This window comes from Rhinatrema bivittatum, chromosome 9, assembly GCF_901001135.1.
Source record: "Rhinatrema bivittatum chromosome 9, aRhiBiv1.1, whole genome shotgun sequence".
NCBI classification, from domain to species: domain Eukaryota; kingdom Metazoa; phylum Chordata; class Amphibia; order Gymnophiona; family Rhinatrematidae; genus Rhinatrema; species Rhinatrema bivittatum.
Window position 1 is genome coordinate 87,495,957 of NC_042623.1, and position 19,369 is coordinate 87,515,325.

The 19,369-nt window shown below is 40.5% G+C and overlaps 1 protein-coding gene across 1 annotated transcript in view; it reads right to left on the minus strand.

Annotated features, from left to right (window-relative positions):
- Positions 1–9,788: 9,788 nt before the first annotated feature.
- The window catches only part of CFTR (CF transmembrane conductance regulator), a 575,903-nt gene continuing 566,322 nt past the window's right edge, over positions 9,789–19,369 (minus strand). The window contains exon 27 of the mRNA XM_029615983.1: positions 9,789–13,061. Coding sequence (XP_029471843.1) covers positions 12,855–13,061 — 207 coding nt within the window. The 3' untranslated portion in view covers positions 9,789–12,854. The remainder of the gene's footprint in view (positions 13,062–19,369) is intronic.

A 19,369-nucleotide genomic window follows, 5' to 3' on the forward strand; every position in this document is an offset into this window, starting at 1 on the left:
GACTTCTTCCACATCTTCTTCATCAAGGTCCTAAATTTTTGACCAGGCAGATCACTTTTGTCTTGCAGCCTGGCTTTTGAAAGGAGGAGATTGAGAAAGAAAGGGTTTTCGGAGGAAGTCATTACTTCATTACTGCAAGCCAGAAAAAGTCTACCTTTCTGTCATATGTTAGGGTGTGGAGATTTTTCGAGACGTGGTGTCGAGAAAAAGGGATTCTTCCCAAGCATGCTTCTATTGCTAATATTTTGGGCTTTTTGCAAAATGGTTTATCCAAGGGCTTGTCTTTTAATTCCCTCCATGTACAGGTAGCGGCCCTAGGTTCTCTTCTTGGCAGCTCAGGATGTAGTGCATTTTCTCAGAGGAGTAAGGCATTTGATTCCTACTGTCCGTCCTGTATGTCCATCTTGGAGCCTTAATTTAGTACTTCGCGTTTTGTGCGATCCGCCGTTTGAACTCCTTAAAAGGGCGACGTTGAAGGACCTCACGTTGAAAACGATGTTTTTGGTGGCTATCTGCTCAACTTGCAGAATCTCGGAACTTCAGGATCTCTCTTGCAGGGAACCCTTTTTGAGAATTTCCAATTCGGGAGTTTCTCTTCGAACAGTCCCTTCCTTTTTGACAAAGGTGGTCTCAACTTTTCATTTGAGACCACCTTTGTCAAACCATCTGGACCTGGCGTGATCGGTGAGGAAAGACTGCCGGCCTTTCCTAATTTATCAGCCGACGTTCCGCACTCCAGAGAACTTCGTTGTTTAGATGTCCGATGAGCTATTTGGACGTCACAAATCCTTTCAGAGTTTCAGATCATTTATTTGTCCTGTGGAGCAGTCCCAAGAGAGGTCAGAAAGCTTCTAAGCCAACGATTGCGCGAGGTTGAAGGAAGCTATTTCATCCGCTTACATTTGTAAAGGTCGGCCTGTTCCTGATGGATTAAAAGCCCATTCCATTCGCTCACAGGCGGCTTCGTAGGCTGAATGCCAATTGGTTTCGCCACAAGAAATATGTAGAGCGGCTACTTGGAAACCGCTCCATATTTTTGCTCGCCACTACCGCTTCGATGTTCAGGCTCCAGATATCTGCAATTTTGGCAGTGGTGTACTTCGCGCGGGACTCTCAACGTCCCACTCTGTATAAGGAAACTTTGGTACATCCCAGTCTGGACTGATTCGGGTACATACAGGGAAAAGAAAATTGGTTCTTATCTGATAATTTTCATTCCTGTGGTACCACGGATCAGTCCAGACGCCCACCCTGGGAGTGGGTATTTTTGAGAGTCCGCACTGTTTCTTTACTGCAGAACAATAAGAAGGAACGTTACAAGTTGCTTTCAATTTATACTTCTATAGTTACAGTTTTATTAATGCTTGATTTGTTTTTATTACGGTTTACTGTTATTCTGCTTTGATAATCTAAATACTGAGGGGATGCAGGTGGCACACCAGGTTAAGAGAGGGTGCCCTTCAAGTTTTCTCTGTCTCCATCTGCTGGAAGAGAGTCATAACCCACAGTCTGGACTGATCTGTGGTACTACAGGAATGAAAATTATCAGGTAAGAACCAATTTTCTTATAACAAAGTTAATAGTTTGCATCTTAGGGCTTAGAATACCTCCTTTCCTTTAGTCCACCACTCCTCTCTCATACACCATTAAATAGAATTTAGAGTGTACCTCTCTTAATACTCAGGTACCAAACTTTCCCCAAAGAACTAGCAACCTTTCTTCACCCAAAGACAGGTAAATCATAATCTCCCAGATTCCTCTTCATTTTAAACACCAGACCCCAAATGTGGGACATGGGATTCAGATCCCTAATTCCTGGGGCAACTCACTCCATTCCCCCTCTTTTAACACTCTCACCTTTCATCAATGTTCAGGTCTCCCTTCTCTCCTCCATACTCAGGCCTCCTTGAGGGTACTCCTCATTTTGGAACAACTCCATCCTTTTAGCTGTTGGCCACTTCCTCAGGGAGAGGAATTGCCTCTTCTCCAACATCCTTGGCCTCAAGCCTCTTCATCTCCATCCTCTGGATTTTCCTTTGAAAGGAAGAAACCCCTGTTCTCCTGCTTCTGGCCACAGGCCTCTCCCCTTGAAGGGAAGAGCCCCTGCAGGGCCCCACTCCCTACTGGAAGGGTCCCCGGGCTCACCAGTCCATGGGATGGCTACTCCAGGCTCCATGCATCATGGATGTCCCTCTCTTCCTCATTCTATACTCAGAAAGGGCAACTCCCACCAAATTGACCCACATTTTATACCCTCCTAGGTCTCTCCCCCACCAATCAGAACTCGTAATAACATTTAGCCTAAAACTGCAATAAACATAATACAATCCACAGCTCAGCACTATGCTGAATACCATTCAGTGGCCATCCAGAAGTCCTGCAGGCCCAATCAACATTTCTCCTTATTCAATTTCAGATGAAGGACACTCTAGGATTTCCCCCCACTCAAAATGTCTTGAAACTGATTTGATTGGTCGTTGACCAGAAGCAGTATATAAACATTTTACATAAATAAATAAATAATTTAAATTGTTCGCACTGGAACAAAGTCACAGTAACATAGTAAATGATGGCAGAAAAAGACCCACGTGGTCCATCCAGTCTTCCCAGCAACCTTTATTTGTGTGAATACTTTTCACCTGTGGACTTTGCAACCAATTTTCAAAGTAAAACTACACATGCACTTTGACTTTGAAACCTTCAGCTGATACTGACAGTATTCAGACATTTGTACCTGCTTTTTTTAAAAATGGAAAATAATGCATAACAATTTGAAAATGCAATCTGCCTGTGTACCTTTCCTCCTCCAGCCTTCCTTCCTGCCTCTAAACATGGCCAAAAGAATACATGCTATAGAGCAACGGGAGTACTTTGGGCTACGCTGAGGGCAATTTTCATCTAATTTACATGCACAAATCACTATTTACCCCATACATGGCTTTGAAAATTGTCTTCTTTAACATGCCCTGATCTTTGACCCATGCTACAGCTCTAGTCCTCATGCCATCACAGTCCCCATTCAGGACGACAGTGGGTGGGAGTTGGGGCAGTGCTGCTGTGAGAGTCAGGAAACAAAAGAGTCAAGGGTATCACCTGGCAGCTCCTTAATATTCCCATGCACTGCTTCCTCCCCCCACCCACCAACGTGCTCTAACATCTCCCATGGCCAGCTCAAGGCAGTGTGGGGCTCACTCCCATGGAAGTGCTACAATTGGATCTTGATAGGTCACACTGCAACTCCCACACACAGCTACCATGAACATCCTTTCCTTCCCTACCGCTACCAGTTTGGAAGGCAATTGGGCACAGACTGGGGAATGGGCACCATTCTCAATGGTGGTTGTGCATTTGGTACAGTGTGACATTATTTTATGAGATATTTCCCATGAAAATGTAAGAAAACCAGTCTCCAGTTTATCCCTTTGTGTATGTATCAAAGCAACAAACATGAATATAAAGTTATATACACCTCAGGTGCACAAAAGGAACTTCCAAAGGAAGTTTAAAATATCATATTTGAATCAAACAATAAGGTTTATAAACTCCCTTCACTGGAAGCAGGCAGCTAATCTGAGGGAGCTGGACCACTACAGAAGAACAGATGGGTTAAACTTCAAATATCTTGTGTTTTGGTAACTACTAACTACAATTTCTGTGATTGTATCATGATCTTTAAAGCAACTTTCTTTGAACTTGTCACACAAGGATATGTCCTAAACCATTGGAAAGCGCAGAATATTCTTGCTCATAGATAGTTTAATAAACTATAAAATACCACAGGAGAATTTTTGACCATTTAATTTGATAGTTGCTTTCACAAACATTTTGCATCACTGAAAATATAGGGGTTAATTTTCAAAAGGGTTTACATGCTTAAAATTGGGTTTTACATGTGTAAATGCACTTTAAGTACGTAAGTGGGCATTGAAAATTGCTATGATAGTATGTTACATTTATTCGCACAACTCCTTTGAAAATGTACCTGTTAGGATGGAAGATAAATGACAAAACTAGATCTGAACTGTGTGGTTATAAATATATGTACAGCTAGGATGTGCTCTCAGTAAATCAAAAAGCTTCCTCTGTACTGCCTGTTTTATATAGAACAAGCCGTTAAGCCCGTTAAAACGGGCTACATCCCTCTGTCTCTCACCTCCCCCTCATTCTCTCTCCCCTCACTCTTCACCACCCCCTCCCCCCCTCACTCCTCCCTCCCTCCCTCACCCTCTCCTCCCTCTCCTCTCACTCAGTCCCTCCCTCCCACTCAGTCTCACTCACTCCCTCCCTCTCTCTCCATCCCTCTCTCTCGCTCAGTCCCACTCACTCCCTCTCACTCAGTCCCCCCTCTCCCTCTCACTCAGTCCCATTCCCTCCCTCCCTCCCACTCAGTCCCACTCCCTCCCTCTCATTCAGTCCCCCTCCCTCCCTCTCACTCAGTCCCCCCTCTCCCTCTCACTCAGTCCCACTCCCTCCCTCTCACTCAGTCCCACTCCCTCCCTCCCTCTCACTCAGTCCCCCCTCTCCCTCTCACTCAGTCCCACTCCCTCCCTCCCTCTCACTCAGTCCCCCCTCTCCCTCTCACTCAGTCCCACTCTCCCTCCCTCCCCCTCTCACTCACTCAGTCCCACTCACTCCCTCCCTCTCTCTCCCTCAGTCCCACTCACTCCCTCTCCCTCAGTCCCCCCTCACTCTCTCCCTCAGTCCCCCCTCACTCACTCCCTCCCACCCATTCTCTCTCTCCGTCCCTCCCACTCAGTCCCTCCCTCCCTCGCTACTGGCCGCTACCGCCGCCGCCCGCTGCCGCCGCCCGCTACACCGCCCGCTACCGCCACCGCCCGCTACCGCTACCGCCACCGCCGCCCGCTACGCCGCCCGCTACTGCCGCCACCGCCCGCTGCCGCTACCGCCGCCGTCATTTATTTATTTATTTTTTTGACGCTGGCTCAGACCGACGTGCTGGCCCGCACATGCGCGGTAGAGCTGCTCTCTACTGCGCATTTGCGGGCCGTCAGTCAGAGCCCATTTATAAGGTAGATTGTTGATATTTATGCCCTGCCTGCAGTGCATTTGTTATAATACCACATTGTAACAATATAGAAAGAAAATGATAAACTATTTACTTCAAAGAAGCATACATCTGGGATTTGCTGGGTACTTGTGTCCCAGACACTGTCAGACAATACTGGACTTAATGGACCTTGGTCTGACCGAGCCTGGCATCTCTTGTTGATTTTTTTTTTTTACGTTACATTTCATCAGAGACATCGGGTTCTTTAGCCTGTTCTTCAGCTTCTCTCAGAGTTCCAAGAAATCTTCCCGACAGTTTATTACACTCTGGCTAAGTGTTTTACACCTTTCTGTAGCATTCCTTACTGACTGCCTAGGCCCTGTGACACTAACAGCTACCGCAGAGAGAATGCAGTCATAAGTTACTTGGTGCCGAGAAGGAAAACAATATTAGGCAGGCTTTGTGGAGTTCTGTAACCCCCACCTTGAGCTCAATTGCACATACACTATTATCTGTTGAAAGAATTGTAGAAATATGTGATCCCTCCATGGGCTCCTAGTGGGAGGCTCACTGCAAATCTATCGAATTAACTGGCACTGTAATATTTCTACAGCCAGCTGTGGCAGATTATGTGACTTATCATAGAGTTCTGTGGGAAAAAAAAATGTTTTATCAGATACCCTGACAAATGATGAATTCTAACTGCAAGAGTTTCAAGGAGAATGAACAATCACCACTTGTTACTTCAATGCTAATATGAAATCATAGGCACCTTTTATTCATGAGCTACTGTTGACTGATGACCATTGTGTTTTAGTAAGTTATAAAAGTCTTATTTCAGTTTTATTGTCACAGAAGAGTGAAGCTGAACAAATCAGTGTTCTTCAAGGTAAGGCAGGACCCAGGAGATTGGCTGAATGGTAGAATGTCGTGTTAAGCCCCATTCCCTGCCTCTTCCTCCACAGGGTTAGTACTCTGCCCTGACCTCCTTCTCCAGTAAAAACAAAATATGTATATATAGAGAGAGATGTATATCTAAGGTGATGCATCATTTTTATTGGACTAACAATGCATTTCTTGACTAGCTCTTGAGAGCTAATACACTCTTTTTCGGGTCAGAATTCAAATGAGCAAAAAATGACATTACCAGGAAATATAAAGTAGAGTGGCCACCTTAAGTGAATCATAAAAGGCATTCCAGTGATAGGGTGAATGGGAAGAGGTGAGATGGGGATTTGGTGGGAGATCAGGTGTCAAACAGTATAAATTTATGGCACATAATGTGATAAGAAACCCAGTTCTTGCTGGGTCCTTTTTTGCCGGTTCCAGACACTTTGGCAGTGTTTCACTTATGGCAGTTACATCACTCTATATTTCCTGGAAATATGGAATTCCGACCTGAAGTGCTTGAAAGCTAACCAAGAAATATATTAAAAAAGCATCAGCTTATAAATAAATGTATTATTTGTTAGCCTTTCCTTTATGAGCGTTAGACCATAAAAACTGCCATTCTGGGTCAGACCAAAGGTCCATCAAGTCCAGGATCCTGTTTCCAAAAGTGGCCAAACAAGGTCTCAAGAACCTGGCAGGATCCCAGAGGATAGACAGATTCCTTGGCATAAGCAGTGGATTTCTCCAACTCCACCTTAATAATGGTTTATGAACTTTTCCTCCAGGAACTTGTCCAAACCTTTTTAATAAGCAGCTACACTAACAACATTCACCATATCCTGTGGCAATGAATTCAAGAGCTTAATTGTGTTCAGTAAAATAATATTTTCTCTTATTAGTTTAAAATGAACAACTTAGTAACTTTGTTGTGTGTTCCCTAGTCTTTGTACTTTTCGAAAGATTAAACAACCAATTCTCATTTATTCAATCCACTCCATTATTTTATAGACCTCTATCATATCTCCACTCAGCCGTCTCTTTTCCAAGCTGAAGAGTCCTAACCTCTTTCACCTTTCCTCATAGGGGAATTGTTCCATCCCCTTTATTATTTTCGTCACCCTTCTCTGTACTTTTTCTAAATCTGCTATATCTTTTTTGAGATGTGGTGACCAGAACTGCACACAATACTCAAGATGAGGTCACACCATGGAGCAATACAGAGGCATTATGATATTCTCTGTTTTATTCTCCATTCTTTTCCTAATAATTCCTACCATTCTATTTGTTTCCTAGCTACTTCTGCATACTGAGAAGATTTCAATATATTATCAACAATGACACCTAGATCCTTTTCCTGAATTTGTGACTCCTAATGTGACATCTTGCTTTATGTAGCTATAATTTGGGTTACTCTTCCCTACATATGTCACTTTGCACTTCTCCACATTAAATTTCATTTGCCATTTGCATGCTCAGTCTTCTAGTTTTGCAAAGTCCTCTTGCAACTTCTCAAAATCTTCTTGTGATTTAACAACTTTGAATAGTTTTTCACAACAGCAAATTTGATCACCTCACTCATTTTTCCCATTACCAAGTTGTTTATAAATATGTTAAAAAGCAGTGTTCCCAGAACAGATCCTTGAGGCACTCTACTATGTACCTTTCTCCATTGAGAAAATTCTCCATTTAGCCTTACTCTTTTTCTATCTTTTAACCAGTTCGCATTCCACAAAAGGACACTGCCCCCTATCCAACGACTTTTTAATTTCCTGAAGTCTCTTGTGAGGGGCTTTGTCTAATACTTTCTGGAAATCTAGATACAATTTATCTACTGGCTCACCTTGCCCCACATGTTTATTTACACCCTCAAAAAATATAGCAGATTGATGAGGCAAGATTTCCCTTGGTTAAATCCATTTTGGCTTTGTTCCATTAAACTATATTCAGTAATTTTGTTCTTTATGATTTCTACCATTTTGCCTGGCACAGGCATCACACTCACTGTAATGTAGTTTTCCTGGATCACCCCTGGATCCCCTTTTAAAAATTGTGTTATATTTGCAATCCTCCAGTCTTCAGGTACCACAGCTGATTTTAAAGATAGTTTACATATTAGCAATTTCATTTCTCAGTTCTTTCAGCCAAGTGATTTGCTTCTCTTTAGTTTTGTCAATTTGCCCTTTACATCTTCCAGGTACACTGAGGTTTGTTTCAGTTCCTCTGAATCATCACCTTTGGATATCATTTATGGCATGGGTATCTCTCATATCTTCCTCAATGAAGACTGAAACAAATAATTTAGTTTCTCTACTATGGCTTATCATCTTTAAGTGCCCCTTTTACCCCTAGATCATCTAATAGTCCAATTGACCTTCTTGTAGAGTTTTTACTTCAAATACACCTGAAAAATGTTTTATTATGAGTTTTTGCTTCCATGGCAAGCTTCTTTTCTAATTCTCTCTTTTCATTTCTTATCAATGCTTTGCATCTAACTTGCCAGTGCTTATGCTGTTTCCTGTTTTCTTCATTTTCCATTTCTTGAAAGATGTTCTTTTAGCTATAATTGCCCCTCTCACCTTACCTTTTAAACATGCTGGTAGTTGTTTAGCCTTCTTTTCGTCTTTTCTAATGAGTGGAATACATCTGGTCTGGGCTTTCAAGATGGTATTTTTAAACAATATCTATGCCCGATGTAAACTCTTAACCTTTCAGCTGCTTCTTTCAGTTGTTTCCTAACCATTCTCTTTAATGTATCAGTCAACCTTTGAAAGCTAAATGTTGTTGCAGTAGATTTCTTTAGTGTCCTCCCTACATTTGTTAATTCAAGTGGACTAACATGGCAGCCAACCTACTTCATCCCTCTCCAATGAAAGAGCAGCAGAATCAAACTGGCACATCTTCAGGATCAGAGCTAGGTGCCAGTAACTTCCATTTTGCTGCCAGTATAAAGAGCAACCATGGCGAACACTTCCCCATGCCTCTTGCCCCACAGGTGCCGTTGAACAACAGACCATGACAGCAGCACAGCACAGCCCTACAAATGTAAAAAATGTAGCAGGCATGCTAGGAGAGCCATAGACCCCCTTAACATTCAATCACAAGGAGAGCCTTGGATGCCCAAGCAGGAACAGAAATGTTTGTAAGTTTTTAAATCCTTGCATTGTGCTTTTTTGAGTAGCATGAAGGGTCAGGAGCAGCTGTGCTTTTTGGTAGGGTTCTGAGCTTGGGGGTGGCGGGGAGGAAACCAGCACCGAGACTCTGGGGTCCCTAGCCAGAGAAGGTGCAGCACTGTTGTGTGTATGTTTCTGTGTGCTATCCTTGTGTTTTGTGTGTGTGTGGGGGGGGGGGGGGGGGGGAATAGAGGGTCCTGAGCTCGAAGGAAGCGGAGGTAAAGAAGGGAATTGCACTGAGATCCTTGGGTCCCCAGCAGGAGCAGCATTGTTATATATATCTGAAGCATGCGGGTTATAAATCTTTTAAAATAAATACAAATGTACACAAGAAATGTGATGCATACTATTGTTTAAGCATTCACAAACAGGAAGCACACTATTCTGCTATAAAAGTTTAATTGAATAGTCGACCTGGATATGCCATATTTCCTTACATAAAAAGTATTGTTTTAATTTTGAGTTGGTTTTAATTATATGGATAATGGTGGAACTGGGTGGGCTGAGAAAGATAAAAGACACAGATTCTATTCGTACACAGCGATGGACTCCCCCCTCCCTCCCTGGTTGGCCACAACACTAGAAGTGCCCCCCCCACCAACCCGGCAACTCTCCACTAGATCCAAAGTAACTGCTGCTTAAACGTTAGCGAAGGTCACTGTCAGGCTTGAGGTAGTTATGTTTTTTAAACATCAGCATCACACAGACAAAAGCAGTTGTACATAAAGTCTTAATTTTATTGACAATATTATACCTAATTCTCTAGAGCAATGATAAGTACTCAAAATATATGTAAATGTGTATTTTGTTTTGGCAGGCAGTATTCATCTTGTAGAAATATAGACTATTGATCTGTACCTGAAAGATACCTTGTTACATAGGCAGTATGAGCTAGAGAAAACATATCAAAAACAAATACAAAACCCCCCACACAACTGACATTTGTGTCAATGTTAGAATGTTCTCTTGCACACCAAAAAATGGTGGCTGAATGCAACAAACGATAAGTTACTGAGATAAAATTCTTTTTCTAGTCATAATCTAGCATTCAATCGGAATTAGCAGTGCTATAAAAGTATACAAGTCAAATATAAAGAAATTCTGTTTTATACAAATACATTTTTGTGCATAGTGTAATCACTTTTTAAAATACAGAATTCTCAACTGCTTTAAACAATATTAAAATAAATAATATATTCTAGAGAAAAGTTTTTTAAATTGCAAAATGTAAGCATATAAAATTTTCATTGTCAGGCTACTTAAAATATATATATATATATATATGTATAAATATATACAGTGTGTGTGTGTGTATAGATATGCAGATGTTATGGATAAAGTGCAGAATGTGCACATTATCCACTGGATTTTCAGTTAATATTCATATTATCCAACATCTTATGTTACCCATAACACATATATGTACCAACAAAAATGGTAGAGAAAGAAATCAAGCATTACAATTAGACAGCAACATGAGAGCACACATCAGATTTCTTTCATAAAAGGAGAAAAAGCGGTAAGACATTATTGAAAAAGTTTGATGGCATCACAGTTCAGCCTAAAACAAGAGACTTAAAATGAGAAAGCTGAGCAAAGAATACTATATTAAAAATGGATTAAAAGTTGTACATTTTTAAGAGAGGTGCATGCCTTTGATGTCAGGATATATATATATATATCTTTAATTAGAGTTATACACTACAAGGTTCACATTAGAAGGTACTGGTGAATTTCATTGCTCCTGAAGGCAACTGATCCCTCTTCATACACCTCATAATGCAACCGGTTGGGTATGAAAATCCTCTAGCACACATTTTATCATGTTTTATCAACTACTTGGGTGGGGGGGAGGTGGGATGAAGTGTTTCCCCCTTATGCCCTTATATAACAACTCTTCCCTCCCCCTCCTCCAACATGACCAGGGGCCATAGATTGCAGCTCCCTCCTGAACCCAGTGTGCATGAACCTGGCCCAATAGGTACCACTGTTAAATGATTATAACTAAGAATCCCCCCTCCCCGGGCTGTGAACACCGTCTCTACAGCATGAAATTTCATTTTAAAAGAGCAGTGCTATGAAAGAACATTTAAAATGATTTGTCTGATAGCCATTACAAAGAAATCATTAATGTTCCCTTTTATATGTTCTGCTTTTTGCATCGTTAATGAGAAGATACTCGGAGTCATAGTTTGTAAAGCTCCTCCTATATGGCCAGGTTCACCATTATGAATTTAAGTACATCTGAGAGCTGCAATGAAGATGTTCTTCACAATCCCATCACAGCATTAGTTTGATACATACAAACTATGAAAAGCCAAAATCTGGACTTGAAGGAGATTTTTTTTTTTTAAATCTACAAACATTTAAGAAGCATTATAGACAAGAAACAAGTGAATTTGTATCCTGAGTAATCTAACTAGAGTTAAAACGTTTACAAAATCATTTAATTCTTCACTATTGATTTTGCTGTTTTTCTTATTGCTGCATAAGTGATATCATAAATTCATAGTACTACTGGCAATGATTTTGATATTACATTTCAGTCAATTCTTTCCTGTTCTGCTTTATACATTTTGAATAAGCCCTTGAGTCTTTAATAAATCACTATTAAAGGATTAGCAATGGGCAGATCCCAAAAATTACAATCAGAGGAACATTAAAAGACAAACCATTAGTTTCAGTTGCAGAGAGATGAACAATTTTTTTAGCCATTTAAAACAAAAAAGTAGGCAATTCTGGCTCTTAAGAGATGAATACAGGGAGGTTTTTAGGTTAACACATAATCAAATTAAGACACTTAAAAATGTAGTGCATTCAGATCTTATGTATTCATTTTGGATATTGTGAAAACTTGACTAGTTTATAGCAACTAATAAAATCAGTTGCCTACCCTGACCCCATATATAATACATAAAATATAAGAATTATCTAATTTCATGAAACTATATCTGATTTCTGACATGGAAAAACCATGAAATCTTTGGTTTCATGGTTTATGGTACCATCATAACTATGCAATAATAGTTTCCCATATTAGCTGACTCTATATCAGATTTTCTACATCAATGCATATGTAATGTAAATGTATACATATAAATATAGATATGCACACATATAGCATGAAAATAAATAAAACAGAAGTTGTATAATGAATATAAAGGTACGTGACCCAAACCAGAAAAAAAACAGATTATATTACTATTCCAAATTTTGGCCAAGAAAGCATGTAGTTCTTTTTAACTACAAAACTAAAATATTCAGTTCTAATTACTGCAAACAAATGATTTGTGAATCCAGTTCACAGCATGTTTTGTTGTGAAAATGTATTTTACAATGTTTTTCCAGCGATCTCTAAAGAATTGCATTTATGATTAGTATAAGGAATTATTCACAATTTGTTTTTGGAAATTTAAAGTTTCATAAAGTAACATAAAGGAACAACAACTAGTCAACAATACATTATTTTCATTGCGAGCTTTTGATTTTTTCCATACATCAAAAATACAAATATTTTAAAAACCTGATGAATGCCTCTGCCCACCACCCAGGCTGTAGTCGACGAAACCAATCTATTAATATAAATCTTCAAGATTTTTTCATTCCTTATATATACAATGTAATAATTGGCTGAATGCCATTTTCCACAAATCACAGCCACAGTTAATATTGTACTCCTGGACGGTGCGGATCACTGCTTCTGTGTCTTGAACAGACACTGTATAAATACTCTCTTTCCCTGGACACCATGAGTGAACCCTTTAACACAGAGAATCCACCCAGCTTCAGAGCCTTGTCTCTTGGACCTCATCTTCAGTTTCCTCTTCCAAGGCAGAGATTATTTGCATAGATTTGTTTTTGCTGGAGTTTTTATGGTTCAGCGGGAACAGCTTCATGCGATCTGAGTTACAGATGGCCTGCTTAAAGAAGTTCTTTTCATTCATCAGCTTCTGAATGGAGTCATACTGCCGAATTGTGTTATCTTCCATCACCTGAGGAAACAAATTCAGTCAGTTAGAAGTGACAGAATTCAAATTCATCTCTGCCCTAATAGGAAGATACAGCCTAGGGCTGGCCATAATAAGGCTTCATCTAGTAAACTAGTGTTGTAGAGAGAAGGATTTTATCTTGAAATGATTCAAAAGCTATCTCTGAAGCTGCTATTTAAAATTCACTATTGAGGCTTGTTCCGATATTCTTTTGCTGTTCATATCCTCCACATATATGTTTTCTGTGCTTGGGAAGACCAATTTCAGTTATTTCTAGTGTGCTCAAATTCCTCTACACACAGGACATAGGCAAACAGAAACATGGTGAAATGGTTTTATTTGGAGTGCTTGCAGCTCTGCAAACTTTTCTATCTACATGACTTGAAGATGCTGTAAGGATTCACTCTTTGATGCAAGCCAAGCCATTTCAGCTCCAGGGAAGCTGGAATTTCTCTCAAGTCACTCCAGAGAAACAGGGAATAAATGCAGGTGTAGTTCTGATGCTGAAACGCAGCTGTGTTAGGATATTGGAAGATTTATGTGAGGAGCTGATGCACCAGTAACTGTCATATCGGCCAACTCAAGATAAGTATTTGTTCTGACTGTGATTTGTTTGCACTTTGAACGCTTTATCAAATTGTCTGATAATGATTTTTTGCCCATGGAATACGTTTGGATTATGATCTAATATTAGCAGTAGTGCTTGAAACTCTTTTCTGCTCCATGGTATGTTCAAAAGAGAAGTAGCAAGCTTGTCTTTGAGTTTTTAAAAAACAGGAGCCTTTATTTGAGCAATTTAAAATAAAATACTTCAGTCAGAATTATTCAGAGTAAGTAGACTTTGGCATGGTACATGCTACAATTTCTAACGTTAATAAAATATAGTAAAAGGAGAATTGGCAGAGAGTTCTACCAATGACTGTTAGCATTTCATCTTGTAAGAAAGAATATTTCACAATGCTCAAATTCCTGGAGACAAACAATAATTATATAACTGTAATTGCTACACTCTGAAAGTATTATTTTAATGAATTCACACTGATTGGATCATACGATCCAATCAGTGTGCCAGCCCAACAACTTTATCAAGTTTACAGTTCTACTCTCATCCTACTGATCATTATACCCATTCGTTCTCGTCAGACATAGGCAAAGCTAGACCTAGCATGAACTAAGCTGCAGTTCTCAAAGGGAAGAAATGTGGGTTGTACACTAGAAAAATATTACGTTCAGAAACAATTAAAGACAAGCATCTTTTCTCCAAAGGTATTTTCAATGAATCCACACAGATGGGAATTAAGAAACTTAAAAAACTTTTTGAAGAGATGCAAAAAGTCTGAAGATCCAGGCAGGAAAAGGAATTGTTCACTCACAGAAAATGTTGATTACTGCTCAACTATAGGACTAGCAAGATACCTCACCTGAGCTTGAAGAGTAGTGCACATAACAAAGAAGTCTAAATGATGAAGTTTCCTAAAAGCAGAATTGAAGATTTTATACAATGTCACTGCATACATAGAAAATTTCACTGAAAATTAAGTGTAGAAGGATATACTCTAGTAGACAAACATACTCATAGAAGATGGGATGTCTAGACAAAATTCTGATCTTAGAGAACAATCTATTAGAAAAAGTGCATTGGTTACAAGTTAAAAGTTTAAAATTGGAACATTTCCAAAGAGAGCTACAGAGAAATTTTACATAGCGCAAAAATTGCATTTACATGAAACGAGTAAAAGCTATCAGAGCTGTGGTTAAACCCAGACTGAAGCAAGGGTATAACTAGGTACCAAGAGAGATGCAAATATACTAAACCTTTGTAGTAGTTCCCTAAACAGGAAATACTCAACAGAAGCTACAAAGGTGTGATCATGTTGTTTATGCATAGAGGATATTGGAAGCAGAAAAATACCTATATCAAACAGAAAGGGGTCAGATATGGAATATAACACAATGTGAGGATCCAGAGGCATTAATATAAGGTTTGAAGCAGCATGATCAAAGTGTAGTGTGGAGGGTCACACAGCATCTGAAAAGTAGTTTGAAAATATGAAATCCCTGTGGTCAAAGGAATATATGAGGGCACTGATGATATAGAAAATAAAAACTTACTATATTCCAAAATAAACCCAGACCCTGAGAGGTAATATTCAGCAAGATCAAAAGACCTAAGATTGTACTACTGATGCTAGTCTTGCTCGTGCCATCTCAGCATTGTTGCTGACAAAGATATTGCATGCTCCTCTTAGTCCATATCTTCTCCTATAATGTTTCACTCACTGTGTGGATAGGGATCACTATCTGTTTTTTAATACTTCACTATTATTAGGATCCAATGATTTATCAAAGCTTTAACCATAGAAAAGAATGGAAGAAAAGCTTTGCTAAATCTTGCCCACTGTGTCGAGCAAGGGTATGCAAACAGGGAGGTGTGAACAAGCCTCTAGGGGGGTTTTTTTTTGCTGCTGCAGGCCAATCGTCATCCTATAAAATTAAATGCTGCTGTGCTGAGCCTGGCTTCCAGAGGCTCTGAGGGGAAAAGAGCTGCTTAAAAAGGATGGATTGCTAGAGCTTAAAACTTCTGTGGAATAGAAGGGTGAGGGAGGAGAGGGATAGAGGGGAAGGAGTCAGAATTGATTCCAGTTCTTGCCCAGCATACTATGGAGATACTCCTAGGATTGTACAACTGTATCAGGCAGCTCCCGTGGCTGCCATCAGCTTCAGATCAGGGTAATAACCTTAAGATGACTGAATCCCCAGAGTGCCTGACTGATGGTCTCATATGTTGTAGGGATAATTCAGACTAACATTTTCTGAGTATATCTTAAAGGAGCTCATTCTCGCTGAACAAAAGAAAACGGAAGATGGACAGCAAAGTATCATGGACATTTTTCTGAGACTGAGAAATGTAGGCCTTGCACAAGGAATGCATAGGTTGTAAAACTTATTCTGGCATGGGTGACAATTTGTCTACTGTTAGATTTGCTGAAACAAAGGGCTTTGATACTGATTGGAGGATGCTTATCTCTAATGATAATTTGAGACTATGCAGTCTCTATGTTAACAAGAAATCTTCACTTTTATAAAAACAGTATGAAACTCCCTATCAGAGAGCTGTGCTTGGTGCTCATTCATATGCATTGACTGTGTTTGCATTATGCAGATGGACTGCTCTAAAGTAAGTGAAACAAATGAACAAGGCTTGGAAACTAGATAGAACAAGGCTGGGAAATCAAGAAACAAACAGGTAGTGCTTCTGCAAGGCAGAAAACAAACTGGCAGTTAAACCAGCACTGTGTGTCTTCTGAGCATGCTTTATATATTACTAAGAATATGGGGCACACCCAGTGCTGGTCCAATCGGGAGACTGCAGGAATGTGTATGATTCTCCCAAGAAACAGGACAAATATAATAGCAGTATCTGTAGCCTTGCTGCAGGTTCACAGCCTAGATATCCCAGCGTTGTGGGCTCAAATCCTGTCAACCCTGACATGTGCTTATCTCTGTGAACATCTGAGTGTGGTGTTCTGTATCCGGCCTTCTGTCAGGGTGAGAGGTATCTGGGTATCTCTGACTGACATGATGTCACTGGTGGCGTGTCTATCTCAGTGTAAGGTGGTGTGTTTCTCTGTGTCCCTTTGAGTGTGGTGTGTGTCTGGTTGTGGTGTTTCTGTCTCTTTCTGGGGGCTGACATGTCTTGTTTGTCTCTTTGAATGTGGTGTACACCTGGCTGGAGGTAGTGTAATATCTACTTCTCTGTGGCTGTTTGTGCCTGTATCAGTTTGCTCCTTTCAGCAACTTAAAAGAGAATCTAAACTGGGATTTTGACTGCTGGCTGGCAGAGTGATTGCCTGATATTTGGCAAATCAAATGATTCAACAGCTTATTGGTTGGTGAAAGATTTTAGCACCAGGCCAAGAACTCAGGATACCCTTCGTGTGTGTGTGTGTGTGTGTGTGTGTGTGTGTGTGTGTGTATAATGTAACTCAATTTGGGGAGAATAGCACATGGATGGAAAGGCAGGGCAGCAGCTCAAAACGTTTGCTCAGCCCTAGTGTAGAAGGAATAAATTGTGTGTCTATTTAGTGAAAAGGTGGGGATGGGGGGCCTTTACTATTGGAGAAACAACAAATGCCACCCTCTTCAAGCAAGTCATCTCCTGTCTATATTACTTTTATTAAGACCACTAGACTTGTTTTTGTCTAGCCGCCTTTTCATCATGGGAGTTGAAACTTAACATACAGGCAAAAACATATTTCCCTAATTTGATCCATCACCTCAATTTAAACCGATCTGGTTTAAATTGAGGTGATGGATCAAATTAGGGAAATAGAGAAGTAGATATTACAAAAAGAAAAATTGATCAGAGACACTAGACTCAAGTTCACGGATTGCAAATTACGAATCACAAGTTTGGACTGATCCAGCTTTACTTTTTTTAAACATACTACTTATAATAAATAAGTAGAAGATGAAAATTAGTATTTGATTCCACCAAACCTAAAACTCTGGGCTAACAACTGATGCTGGCTGGTAAAGCAAAGAATATGGGTAATGATAGTTTTTAGTTAATGTTCTCCTTATCCAAAGCTGCACTGTACCTGTACCCTTACTAAATTCTAGAAAGACAAAAATGAACTTTTTCAAAAAATAATCTTGCCTCTTCATAAATTCAATGCCATTATTTGTATTAACAAAAAGCAGAAAGAATTAGGCTGTGTATCTCTCTCTCTCTCTCTATATATATATATATTTGCTTGCATTTCTAACACTATTCAATGCTGTGTATCTCTCTCTCTCTCTCTCTCTCTCTATATATATATAGAGAGAGAGAGAGGCTTTAAAAAATTATTTCACTCACCCTGACCTGCTTCAGCGCCGACCGCGAGGCAGTGCAGGACATGCCGCTCTTCAGCCACTCTCCAGCCCGAGCCAGGGAGCTTGGTCCGCCGTGATCAACCGCGATTTGGCCAAGCCAACCCGATAGGCTAAACCGCCCACCCAATCAGGGCCAGCCCTGCAGGATTTTAAATTCGGACCCAGCTAGGCGCCGCACGCCGAAGGAGCGTTACAAAGGGGCCCACCCCTTTGTGCGCCCCTTCGTGCAGCACCGGAGTGTTACTTGAACTTCTTCCTGCAGCCGACTTCACTCCTCGGCTTCTCTATCACTTCAGATCTCCTCCGTCGATCAGTCACCCTCCAGGATACAACGTCAGCCAACTCCAATCCTTCCAACCGGCCTCACACATCAGTACATTCCTGCAGTTAACCAGTTCTCTCAACAGTTTCACCTACCCTAGCTATTAGACTCTGGTGACTGCACTCTCCCACAACAACCACATTTATCCTGGACTAAACCGCCGCCACAATAATTCTCCATTAAATCACTTCCCATATTCATACTCAACAGCTTCAACAAACCAACACTTACTACCACCCACTACAGCTGCCTTAAACCCTTTCCGGATTACTTACTCCAAATCAACATCCAGTTTTTCCAGTTTTCAACTAATCCACTACCAACCTTTTTCCATCTTACATCCATACCTCCCTTCCAGTCTACCACACTTGCCGGCTCAACAACCCAGAATGCATCCACTTTTTCCAATCCCTATTCTTCAACACTGCCTATCCTCAAAAGGAAAATCAACCAGGCAAGCACAATACCGCATCTTAAAAACCCTCACCCCCATCCTAACTGCACTGATCACCCAACTCCTAGGCCTCACTTTATTTTCCCTAACCCTATTTAATGCTCAATCCCTAACCAAGAAATCTCTGATCCTCAACGATTACCTCATTGACGCTAAGCCGGACATATGTGCAATAACTGAAACATGGCTTAAACCCACAGATACAGCAATAATAAACCAAATTCCTACATAGACCTACGACATCTTCTCTGTTCCCCAACAGAAAAAAAGGGGAGGGGGCATTCTTCTTGCAACCAAAAAAGACCTCAGATTCTCTCAACACCAAGTCAAATCAGATCCTAAACTAGAAGTCGGCCTTTTCATATCACACCAACTTCAAATCCTACTCGTCTATGCCCCTCGGGGCCTCCTAGAATCAGACGCTTCCCCTATAGTTGAAATAACCACAACTCATTTTAACCTGGACACTCCAGCAATAATCCTTGGAGATTTTAACCTGCACGTAGACAACCCCAGACTTTCAACCAGCTGTGAAGCCTTTCTCACTGCCCTCTCAGCCATGGGATTCAAGCAGATAGTCAACAAACCTACGCACAAAGCAGGTCACATGCTGGACCTTATCTTCGTAAACCCAGGCATCAAGCATGCATCTCACCT